This window comes from Gobius niger (assembly GCF_951799975.1).
Source record: "Gobius niger genome assembly, chromosome: 9".
In the NCBI taxonomy this organism is placed as follows: Eukaryota; Metazoa; Chordata; class Actinopteri; order Gobiiformes; family Gobiidae; genus Gobius; species Gobius niger.
Window position 1 is genome coordinate 15,613,654 of NC_136860.1, and position 13,417 is coordinate 15,627,070.

The following is a 13,417-nucleotide window of genomic DNA, read 5'->3' on the forward strand; positions in this document are numbered from 1 at the left end:
GATAGTCCTGTATAATCAAAAGTTCAAAAATGACTTTCGCATCAGACCAAATGTGGATATAGCTGCATAAAGTTCTCCATCTTTGCACTCCGATGTTTGCCACTGTCACAGACCATAGAGACTTTACACTGGGCTCTGACCCTGTTTGATAAACGACATGCCAAAAAGCCAAAATGGGGCAGGAAAAGCGGAGAGGACTGGAGGCTAAGACAGCATCCTGTTCATCACGCTCAGAGGAAAGATGGCCGCTTTCAACCCCGCTATCTGTGGCTGACAACGTCGCCACTAAAAATGGAAGACTTTACTGCTTTAATGCCAGTGCACTTTAGGAGAGCACTGAAGACATTTGAAAGACAGAAACTGGGGCTAAATGCCTAACTCCTTCAATGGCTTTGTGAAGTAACTTTTTTTTCTCTCTATTCTTTAGCTTTGAACATTTTCTTATTAAAACTTGGTGTGTTTGATAGAAAGCGCAGCACAAGCAGGTCTACGACTGTCACAATACTCTGCATTCTTACCTCTTAACCCCCACCTGAACCAAGCACATTTTGTCCATTTGGCATTAACCAAATCTAAAAGCTTGTTGAGAACAGCGTCAAAATAGCAACAATAATGGGACAAAAAAAACACAAAAGAGGGAAAAAAATAAACTAAAGGGCAACCAAAATGGCAACAAAAACATGACAAAAATTTGACAAAAACAAGGACGATAAAGCAAAAAAAAAAAGGGATGGCTAACTTGTTCCACTTGGTTAAGCCGGGGGAGGTAACATGGCATCTTTTAATGTTTTTGGGATGTTTTATTGCATCTCTGTGCACTGCAGGGCACAGTTTTTTGCTGGAGTTAGAAAAACATCTTCTTGAAATGTAAACAAAGTGCTTCATGAAAAGTTATGTCATCTGCTCCAGACTTCTACAACTATAAGTGGAGTTACCAAAAACGGAAGAGAGTAAACAGAGGAGATCTCTTAGCCAGACCAGGCTAATCCACATAAGCCTCTTGTACTGACTGTAAAAGTCTAAGTACGCTCTTTGGATATCAAGCTGGACAACGCTCTTCTCCGTAGACTGTGTAAGACTGTTGTGCACATGGCTCAACAATGATCTGGACGGGGCCCATTTAACAGGCTTTCTCAGAGGGAGACACCATGGCCTTCTCACAGCCTCTTTAGTCCTGCCTCAGGGACAAGGCATCGGAGTCCAAGGCACTGAAGCACAGCGTCATCCAGCTAAACTTGAGTAAGAATAACAATGCTTTGACTATGATGCAACAAAATCCAGGAAATACATACAGGAGTGCTTCAATTGAAAACAACAACAGTAATCAAAAGAGCATAACTTTTGCCAGCGACTTTTCTGCCGAGTTTCCAACTTTCCGCTGGTCTGCTCCTGTGCCTTTCTCTCACTCTGCTCTCAGCGGACCATTTAACTCCGCTGAAGACGATAAAACACTTTTGAAAAAACAGAAATAACATTTTTTAAATAAAGGGTTATGTTATCTTAATGGCTACATTATGAAATATTAATGAGCAGGACTCTAAACAGTCTCCTGATCTTTGAAAAAAAAAAAACGGCTCAAAGTTTATTTCAAATAAAATCGATTAAAATCATAATCGTCCAAACTGAGTAAAAATATATATATAATAATAATAATAAAGAAATACATTTTTTTTAAATCGAGATTTTATTTTTTGGCCATATCGCCAGCCCTACTCCAGATATGTTTTTGATGAGCAAGCAACCTTGTAAAGCAGGAATAGGCAAGTGTGCTTGGTAGGCCGATTTTCTTCATAAAAAGAAGAAAAGCATGTTCTAGAAATGCCAGTGCTATACATAATATAGGACCTAATTGGGTGTTCTGTTTGGAAATTTTTGAAACATTTTTAGAGTACCTTAACTCTGAAAATGTTAAAGTACTGTCTGGTTTGTGTAAAAATATTTCTCAAAATCATCTTCCATGCTGGAGGGCCAAATTTGGCTCACGAGCCTGACGTTTGTAACCCTTTGTGACCCTTTGTAAACAGATTTTGCGTCATGTGAGTTTTATGTGACGGTTATTTAACCAGGCAAGCCTTTGAACTAAGATAGGCCTATCCTCAATGTTTTTGCACCAACTTTGGTGGCGATAGCTTAGTTGCTATGGTTCCATGATGTAAAGCTATTGAATTCCCAGTAGACATGGAAAAGTGCTATGTCGATGTGTTTATGTAATTACAGATACAAAATTCTTATTCTTACTATTTTGTACCATTAATAAGTCTGTTTTTGTGATCTGTTTGTGTCTGGAGTCGACATAAAACCACTCTTTGGTGTGGCGAAACAGTCTTGACAAGTTAGTCCCGTAGCTGTGCGAGTGTGCTGTGTGTCTGAGAGGTGACAAAAGGAGGAGGCATCGATGTGAAAACGTCCCAAAAACACAAAGCGACACCGTCTGAACCGGAGCGTGTCTGCGGTGCACGTCCTGTGCCGGCGGTGGACACGAGCTGTGACTGCATTGACATTTCCTGGGGCTAAAAAGCCTCGTTTCCACGGTAACGCTTACGGATACAGCCGCTCGTGAAGCCGATAATACAAGACGTCTCCCTCAATACGTTCGAATGGAAGGGAAAATAGATCATTTATCATCGGGGGGGCAATGGCAAATCAATACCAAACAAACTCACGATTGTGATTAGTTCCCCGACTCGGGACTAATGGAATGCAAAGCGGAAACAAATGAGAAAAAAAAAAAGCCAGGTCCGTGTTGATATTCCCAGCGCATATGTACAACTATCACCCCCCACAGGCCTCTCTGGCGGGGCTGACAATAAAAGATTAATGTCCGCCGCACAAATTCTGCTACGCAATTAATAAGCCATGAAATACATCGTAAATTCAATTCATTATCTCGTTTTGACTGAAGATCTTTGAAGGATGCAAGCTAGCCAAACAGAGACCAAAGGGGCCCGGCGCTAATCCCTGTGCTCCTGTCATGAGTGGGCACAAATAGCTGAGATAAATATTAAAGTGAGGATATGCCCGGGGCGGCTTGTTCCAAAAGATTCATGCTAGCAATTATAACAGGGATGCACTGTAAAGGTTTGACACGGCCATTAAGTTCTCATGAAGTAAACTTATTTGAAGTAGTGTGGCATAAATGAATAAACATGAGCAACAGGCAGCAGAGGATTATAATTTTTCTTCCAACTAAGAAAAAAAAGGTTGTTAGAAAATAATACACTAAACCTAAAAGGTGAATAAAAAAAGAAAATAATCTTCTGTAGAGGCATAGTGATGTAACTAAAATACGGTAAACTTTGGCTGCATCAATGGGCTAAAATTTCACAATCACCTACATTATACAACAGCCCTTCAGTATATTCTGACAAAATTAAAATGCTATTTTAGATCCGTGCACGATGCTCAAAAGTTCCTCGATTTAAGTGTTTTTTTTAAATTATTTTTTTAGGTATAGTAAAGACTACAGGTCAACTGATATAGGTTTTTCTAAGGCCGGTGCCGATATTTTTGTCCGATTTTTCCAAATGTCTGGCCTGAAATCCTGTAAAAACAAACTCCAGCAGAGGCCAATTTGACTTTATTACTTTGGGTTATTCATTCATAGTTTATTTGCCGTTATCATTAGCATACTGTACGCTAGTCCATGATTAACTGGTTAAAATTGCGTAACCGAGTAAAAGCATTTTGTTCGGTTAACTGGCGTCTTTACTTTGCTGTGCCATTGAAAATACTTGTAATACATCAGAATCAGAATAGTTTTTATTGTCATTGTTTATAAACAGGTTCACAAACTGGGAATTTTTCTCAGTGATGATGTGCGCTAGGGCTGAAAGATATATCATTATCGTATCAATATATGAACATTCAAGATTTTAATATCGAACAAGCAATGATATATCGCTATCATATTGATATCAAGATATGAACATTCAAAACATTAAAACTGAAAAAAGCAAGATATAAACAACATACATTTTCATATATAAAACTGCACTCTTTATTATTATGTTTTCATTTTTCTGAAAAATGCTTGGTTTTCACCTAACCCATAGTAATATCGTATCGTCTCGATATCAAGATATCTGGTATGAAATTTTGTCCATATCGTTCAGCCCTAATGTGCGCACACTAATGGTTAACCGAGTATTAACCGCCAAGGGCCTAACGGTTAATGAAAAACTTGTGAAACTTATGTTTAACAAACTTGCAGCTAACCAATTTTCATTGCAATGTTTCTCTATCGCTTTCGGTCCCGGAGATATCAGGCCAATAGCCAATAGCCCACATTGTAAAATCCCCAAATATCAGCCTAATACATCGGTCGACCTCTGGTAAAGACAAACGATAACCATTTCTTCTACTTGGCAACAACAATCCCTTAGCATCCTGCACCCACACAGTTCATAGTTTTACACTATGTTTGAAGGGACTCACCTGGAACTCTCCAAGGCAGGGACTTGTCAGATGAACTGTAAAGAGAGGGGGAAAAAAGACATCAATGTGGATACTATACACATAACAAAAGCACCGTGAAGCGAGAGTGAGAGCGATATCCTGTGGGAACAATACAGTGACCACTAATCATAACACTGCAAGGCTAGAGAATGGCTTATACGAGCAGCAGCATCCTTTTAACCGAGATGTGATGTCCATTTGTGTCAACAGTTTATCAATAAGAAAGGTCCCTTGGGTGTCGGCTGAGGCTTGTGGGGTTGTCTGCACAACCACAACACAGCTGTAGTCAAGATGTGATTCTTGAGATCGTGTTACGTGGGATGAAATTGAGAAGCATTACCAACACCACAACTCCCTGCTTTCTGTACGTCAATATAGTACATTATGAGAGTGTATGTGTATTTATCGATTGGAAGTAAAAAAGTATTTGTATAGCGCTTTTCACAGACAGTTGTCACACAGTAAAATAAGAACATACAACAAAATACTGTACATTCAACAACACTAGGTCAAATCTTTAGATCCAGAGAGGGCAGGTCGAGAAAAAGTTCATTCTTCAAGTCTTGGCGTGACTGCTTTGAAGCAACAGTCTCCCCGAGTTTTAAAGCAGGTTTGTGTAAATGATTTTGCAAGAAAGGGGCAAGAAGTTCCATTGCATTCCATTGGATGCACCAACATATCGGGCCAATTTGGGTATTTTACAACATCGTCCGATATCTCCGAAACCGAAGGTGATTGAGACCGAGCGGAGTCAGAGCTTTAAATTTAACCCCCCCACACATTCCTAGGCCTCAGTGGAGCGGAGGAACATCGGTCGCAAGTTTGTACACCTATTTTCTATATTTTATGTTATCTTTCAAGCAAGCTCCCTCTGAATAACCAACTAATCACGATTGCCCTGAATAAATCAGCCCTATGCCCCTCATACAGTGCCCCCTGCGGTCACAGTTCAACACACAACTCCATTAGATATATTTATCTACAGTATAGTATGTCTATGATTTAAACCTTTACTATATTAATACATGTTTAACTATTTGAGGAAACTAATTACACCAAATTAAATTAAGTAAAATATCGCCCTATATCAGCCTTCATATCGGCATACGTGGCAGACCCCGAAAATCCATATCGGTCGGGCCCTACCGTATACTGTATTGCTGCAATCTTGCTTAAAACATAGTGAGACAAACAAGATTTGATAGAGACAATTTTTTTCCCCGCAGAAAGCCTCACTTCGTCTGCGCTATGATTATGTATTTAGACCAAAGGCAGCACTTCACGTCTCTCCCTCTCTGCGCTGCTTATTAGCCCAGACAGGGGTCGTGAAGCAGACCCCTTTGCTTTTCCGCCACTCCTTTTGCCTAATGCAAAAGACGCTCTCCGACACCTGATGCCCCGAGCTGTGTATCCATTTTTTGTGACGCCTTTAAAAGAAAATAATCTTCCTCGATTTTTTTCATTTTTAATGAGCACGCGGGCAATTAAACAGGAGGAAGTTAGCGGCGCCTTGCTCCAGTGAACTGGGACAAATGGAGAGGCAGGAGAGCGCCAACCGCAAGACGCACCGAAAGCCAGCTAGTGACGGGACATTTCGTTTTATTGAGCCCTTTGGGTGGAGGAGACACTGGATGAATAGGGGTCTTTTAGAAGCGTCGCCACAGGTCAAGTTGGATGGTTGTCATTGCTGTGTATGCGTGTTGACAACGGAAGGGAGGGGGTCATTACAGGGGGGGGGCCAGGGGGGTGAAGCGACTCCAAACTGACTTGTTACCTGCTGGGCTATTGGAGGTGAAGCTCGATGGAGACAGCTATTCTCCATTGACACGCAAATGTGCACTGATAGCGGGCGTGCTGTTGTGGCTTTTAAAAAGGTGTGTGAAAGATCGGTTATGTTTCGCGAGCAATGTTTTAGACGAGGAAAAAATAGAGCTACAAGTGCAAACATAAGTGTAGTGTAAGTGTTTTCTTTTTATTCATGCCTCTCGATTTCAGCAGGTCATTATTGTGTACCTACATAATATTCGTATTTTGAGACGGTGCCCAAAGTAGGATGAGGTACGAATAGGCCTGTCAAGATAGTTACTATATCGACTTATCGTTCAATAAATAATAGATAAACAATACATTTTTTGGCTCGATATTTACCCCTATTTTTTCTTTGTAAAACAATTTTTAGCTGAAGCAAATTGAGCTACATTATATTTCATGTTTATTGAAGCTTGTGTGGCATTTCAGGATATGATGATGCACTTTTAGAACAATGGTTTACTGACAGTGTCCAGCATCGTTAGAGTCAATAATATCGTTTATCGCGATACTTTCCTGCCTCAATATGTCGAACTTCAAATTTGTTATCGTGACAGGCCTTAGGTACTAATGTAAAAAAATTATTCTTTTTGTAATTGTGAAAAGAGTACATTTGTCACAATGCATGTAAAATCAATCAATCAATCAAATTTTATTTGTATAGCGCCCAACAACAACCAGAAGGTGCCCAGAGCGCTTTCCAGGATAAAAACAAGAATCATAGTAGACAACAATAAATACAAAAACACATAAAAACAGCAGTCGAGTCGGTGGCTTTGTATCGAAGGTTTTCCTGAAAAAAATGTGTCTTCAACTGTGATTTAAAAACACTCAGCTCTGTGATGTTTCGAAGCTGGACCGGAAGTGCGTTCCACAGCTTTGGGCCTTGCGCGGCAAATGACCGGCCTCCAAACTTTTTGTATTTGAACTTGGGAGTGACCAGGGAGGTGTGTTCAGAGGAGCGCGGAGTTCTGGCTGGTTCGTAGACCGTTACTAATTCGGCAAGGTAGGCCGGGGCCAGACCATTGATGGCCTTGAAAACAAACATCAGGACCTTAAAGTCCACCCTAAACGCCACCGGGAGCCAGTGGAGAGAGCGGAGGACTGGGGTGATGTGTGAGCGTCTGGAGGTGTTGGAGAGGAGACGAGCTGCTGCGTTTTGTAGCAGTTGAAGTCTAAAACGCAGTCTGCGGTAAGTTCTGCAGGACAGGTCATAGTCATTTGGTGGAAAAATGCTAATACAAATCCTACATGGCCAAACTTTATCGTTACTAAACTTACAGTACAGTAATGCCTCAATGCTTTATTTTCACTTTTGTGCAGAGCAAAAGAAAAACCTAATATCCAGACTTCCACCTTTAAGTGTTATTACACATGCATTCACGCGTCCAAAAATGAACAATGCTAACCTCGATCTGGCATTTTCAGGTCTTAACCAACTCTCAAACACTGTGTTAACAATTACTGCGTTCACAGAAACAAAAAATATGGCCCAGGAGAGAGGAAACTGAAGTTAACAAGCTCAGCGCGCTTTAAAGCATAGCTGCCGAGATGTTTTTGTTATTCTTGAAACCGCATAGCACCTGCATCCATTTCCAAACGAACGGGGAAATGGACAGTCACTCAGAGTGCTCGCAATATGCGGGTAGTGCTATTCATGGCTTTGCGAGTGTGATTTGCAAGTAAAAGAATGTTTCAGGAACGGGAGCCTAACAGGTATTGTCATGAAGCCAGGAATGATCGCACGAAATGTTCCACCTTGGTGTTTGAACGTTAATGTATGTAATTTTATGTATATAGATTTGATAACTGCTGAAAATTCATTATTTCTGCTGTCAGTCAAATGGGAAAAAATAACATAGTATTCCCACTTGCAACGCTACAGTGAAATTGCAGATATTTTCAATGATACGGTATTACCGCAAGAGAAATAAAAAACGGCCAATTCCGAGGTACTCTTGTGCACTCAATCGCTCCATTTTTCGATTATCTTTCACATTGCAAACTCTTTCTATGAAAGATTTTCCCATGTTAGTGATTATCTACTGTATGGACGCCTCAGAATGGCGTCTTATTTAACGTCACATAAAAGCAGCAGTCTCAGGGGTGCAGTAAGCCATTCGATATGACCATCTTGCATATCAGACCTGATTTCCTTTCCCTCATGACAAAATCCTCTCATGTGCTGAAGATCTTTCTCCATGGGGTTTGGACATGTAGAAAACCAGCAAACCCTACAGTTTTTAGACCTACAGTGAGAACCACATGTTTACTTACACTTCATAAAAATACACATTTGCATTTTTCTCTCACTGTCTGAGTTGAAACCAGAATTAACTTGTATTTTTTTAGGTCAATTAAAATTTTATATTACTTTCTACGAAACCAAAAGTTGACATTTCATTAATATTTGGTTGCATTGCCTTTAAACTGTATATTTTGGGTCAAACATTTTGGATTTCCTTCCACAAGCCTCTCACAAAAGTTGGCAGGAGTTTTGATTCATTTCTCCAAGCAGAACTGGTGTAACTGAGACACATTTGTAGGCCACCCTGCGTGCACATGTCTTTTCAGCTCTACCAATACATTTTAACTGCATTGAGATCAGGACTTTAAGATTAGCACTTCAGATAACTTGACTTTGTTATCCTTAAGTCAGACTGTACCCAGTGTGGCAGTATGCTTTGAGAAGTGCCCATCTGCGCCCAAGCTTTAACTTCCTGGCTGATGTCTTGAGATGTTGCTCCAATATTTCCACATAGTGTTCTTTCTTCATTATGTCATCCATTTTGTGAGTGCACCAGTCCCTCCCACAGCAAAACAACCCCACAGCATGATGCTGCCACCCCCGTATTTCACAGTTGGGATGTTGTTCTCAGGCTTGGAAGATTCACCCTTTTTCCTCCAAACATGACGACGTTCATTATGGCTAAATTTGTTTTTGTTTTTTTTCCCCGTCAGACCACAGGATATGTCTCCAGAAATTATAGTCTTAATCCTTTTTTTATTTGAAAACTCCAATCTGGCTTTTTTGTGTTTCTTTTGGACTAAGGGCTTCTTCCTGGCAGAGTTCCCTCTCAGCCCATGTTGGTAGAGTACTTGCTTCACTCTAGATAATGACAAACTCTTTGCCACAGCACATTCATCACTGAGATACAGAACCTGCCTTCTATCTGATCTGTATGATGGCTGGTTTCCATCATTGTTTGAACCAATGTACCCGGCACCTTGAAGTGTCTTGAAACTGCACCCAAGGATGAACCAGACTTGTGCTTCCAAGAACATGACATCGTCATCTGGGCTTTCCCAAATTGTTTAAAGGCATAGTAATCTTAGTGTGTGTAAACTTTTGGTTTTGTAAAGACTTGTATAGAAATTGTGTAGAAAATTCTATCTCTCATTCTTGTGGAATTTGCCAAATGTAACTATTTTTTTTAAAAATTCTAATTGACCTAAGAAAACTAAAAGTTAGTTCTGGTTTCATGTCTGACAGTGGGGAAAAAAATGCAAATGTGCATTTTGATGAAGTGTATGTAAACATATGGTTCTCACTGTAGATGAACATGTCCCAAACATAATGAGCAAAATCGTGCAGTCATAGCACAGGCCGAGAGTTGAGTAAAATCTTTCAACTGATAAACACTTGCCTTTTTATTTTGTAGCTTTTAATCAAAAGTAAAGGGTGAGAAAGCAACATAGAACAAATGCATTAATGAAAGCCAGCACAAATCTGACCATTAGGTAATCTCAGAAATAATGTCACAGTCCATTAACCTCAGAGTAATTTCCCCCGACACCTCAAAGAAATGAATTTTAAACCAGACTTCAACCGGGGCTCAAAACAATTCCACCCATGCCGTGCAAGTAAATGGATGTGAAAAAGTGGCTGCACAAAAATGCTTTCAGCCTTTCCATCTAGGCTGGAATTACAGCATGAAATATTGTCTTACATAATCTTAATCAAATCATGCATAACTTAAAAATCGTCATGAAGCGGTCACAGGGGTAAGTTTGTTTGATCTGATATTGACCTTTCCGTTTGGTCACATGCTAACTGCTGCCCGTGGCTTTTATCGACCTGGTCACTTGAGCTCTGAGAGACAGCTGTGCTCGTTGAGGTGAGGTGCAGAGATGAAGTGAGAATGAACCAACCGGCTGACCGATATACTTCACTGGGCAAGAGACACTGCGCTGTCACAGGCTTAAATTGACCGATGCTTGTTGCTAAAACGTCTAAAAAAGTCATTATAGGAGAAACTCACGACTCAAAGTACATCTTTTCCACAAAGTAATAACGCCAGACAGAGGCACGACTGGATTTTACGCGAATATAGAACGATTATAGAACGACTGGTCCGCGTAGGGCTCGCTGTGGCCATGCAATGAGTTGTTTGTGCCGCTGTTTTGACAGAGAAATGAAATGTCTGTGTGTGTTCTGCTCTGTCATTGTGTGTGTCCACTTTTGAGACTCTAAAAATCAGTCACGCTTCTCCAAAAACGGGCTTAAAAATCAAACATGTTTGATGTCCTGCGATTGAGGTTTAGTCGCATCTTTCTGCTGCCCACATTACACGATTCCAATTCGAGTCCAGTCGTTGACCCTCCCACACACTAGGCAAAACTTGGAAAGACTGAGAATTAAAGCAATATTGGGCAAAAACTTTGTGTAGTGTGTGCTGAGCGTTATACATTTGTTTAACTTCTGTAGCCTACAATAAACAGAGTGTTTATTGGTTTGCTAAAAAAGGTGGACAATATAGCGATATAAAAATCAAATCAATCCCAATCTGACTTTGCATTCCCTACTCTACTAAAGCTGCTGATGTGCAACATTGCCGATACATCAATAACATTTCTATTATGGAAAACTGACTTAGTGCTTGTTGTTGCTGAAAATGTCTTAAATCTCAACAGGTAACACTTTTTGACATAGTGCCTCATTTACTAGTTATCCAGAGTTTTGTTGATTTTTATTTCTTTTATTTTAATTCATGCAGTCCTTATATTTGAAGAGCTTTGTGGTGCTAGGCTAGTGCATGTCTATGGTAACTAGTAGCCTCCATTAAAAACAGTCTGACCCAAGCACAGTGCACCTGAGGCAAATTACTTATAACACCAGACTACCCATATACATTTTTTTTTAAATCTAACCATTTTGCATTTAAAAGAACTAATATTTGAGCAGCGTCAGCTTCCTGGTTGTAAGCTACGCAGCGGCGGAGTGATCTGCTCGGTTACCGGATCTACAGTAGTTTGTTTACCTGCGGCTGGCATTACTACATGTGGAATTCACAAAGGAGCTTTCTACAAATCAGATATGGCAACGTTTGGAGGACTACCCCATGATTTTTAATGCAGACTACTAGTTATCATAGACATGCGCTAGCCTAGCACTAGCCTAAGAACTGCATGAATAAAACAAAACATATATCTCCAGAAATCAACAACACTCTGGATAATTAGGAAAGGAGGCCCGATGTCAAAAATCCTGAAATATCCCTTTAAGTACAGAGTCCCCAGTATATCAGCAGAATATGAAACTGAAGTGCCCTTTCATTCATTGTCCCATACGTCATATACACAGCAGGCTGATTCCATGCCATAAGGTTATACTACTATGGAATCTGGCTGCAGCTGAGCCGGATAAAAGCGCCATGTGGCATCTCATGTGAGCCGGGGGTATATGGAGTGAGCATCTTCTTCTCATTACCTGCTGCTCGCGGCGCCTGGCGATTCTGCCCCGAGTCGGCATCTTTCCAGCTGATTGGCCACAATCTGCCTCTCCACCTCCAGCTCCCGGGTTAGCCGCTCAAACTGCAGCTCCTGTATGAAAACACAAGGGGAAAGGAAGTTTATTAAAGGTTAAAAACACATAATGGATAGGGATGGAAGATAAATCGCAATTTGAAAGGTCACAGCTATCAATCGCATGGGCTGCAATCACACGAAAAAAAGCCTAAAGTTCTAGTCCATATTTCAGTTTCCTCTCAAATATTACTCCTCCTAGACATGTTGAAACTGCACATTGATTGAAAAAATAAATGGCAAATGTTATCATAATACTCTTTTCATATTTATTCCATAATCACTCAGTAATATTAATAGAAATACAACAGGTCTAGCAGCAGGTATGACACAAACGAAGGCAACATTTTGACAGGCATGGCAACATGGTGTGTTCCCCATTATTTGTGAACAAAAACAACAACCACACAGAAAGCAGTGCCAGAGAAAATGGTTACAAAACATTTATTTTGAAACTTTTCTGGATTTCGGCTCAAAGTGCACGAGCCAATTCTCACTTGCAAGGCCTCATTAATAACGCAAAAGCTTTAAGGGATTATGGAGCCAGAAGTAGTTACCATATTTTTTTTTTGGGGGGGGGGAGTAACAAAACCATGACGGACAATCGAAGAGTGAATCCTTGAAAAAGAGCTCAGCGACTTCAGACTTTTAGAAACATTTAATCTTTAGACGTTAACTCAGGCCATTTCCACGTTATGATGCTAGCAGCCAACGAAAACAAAACTTAACATTTTGTACAGTTGAGTGTTTTTGGCTGCCTAAAAATGCTAATGAGCGCTAATTTCCACCCATTGTCCCAGATTTACATTCACAAACACCCTCATTTACACATCAGGATAAACAGACGGTGGAGGGAAAGCAGGTGAAGTGTGTTGCCCCAGGACAAAACAACAGTATGAACTGGTAGGAGCTAGAATTTAACTGATGACCTTTGGATTGGTAGGTGAATGCTCTGCCACTGAGCCACTGCCATCTGTAACAAGAGGCAATCCACATTTGGTTGCATTATTTGACGTCACCTAGTCTTTAACAGCCCCAAACCTGGATAAATCAATGGACAATTAACAAAACCAAACGACATCAAAACCCCCCAACTTCCAAATTCACATCGATTTAATGCATAAACAAATGCCTTTCTGTAAACCAACAAAAAGTCAATAAAATCCCCCTGCATGTCCCCATAGGATTCTTTGGTCCAGTCCAGTTACTCACTGTCCGCGGCCTCTACGCAGGCAGCAGGACACGAGCATTTCTCTCTGCCCACACAGGGAGATAAGCACCACTTGTGAAGGTGATATTTAGCCTCGGTGGCACCGTTTCTAGGGGAGTTGTCTTGAAATCAGCATTT

The 13,417-nt window shown here is 40.6% G+C and overlaps 1 protein-coding gene across 1 annotated transcript in view; it reads right to left on the minus strand.

Annotated features, from left to right (window-relative positions):
• Positions 1–13,417, minus strand: part of pkp4 (plakophilin 4) — a 116,333-nt gene that overhangs the window by 53,881 nt on the left and 49,035 nt on the right. Inside the window, 2 exon segments of the mRNA XM_079562841.1 lie at positions 4,435–4,469; positions 11,975–12,087. Coding sequence (XP_079418967.1) covers positions 4,435–4,469; positions 11,975–12,087 — 148 coding nt within the window.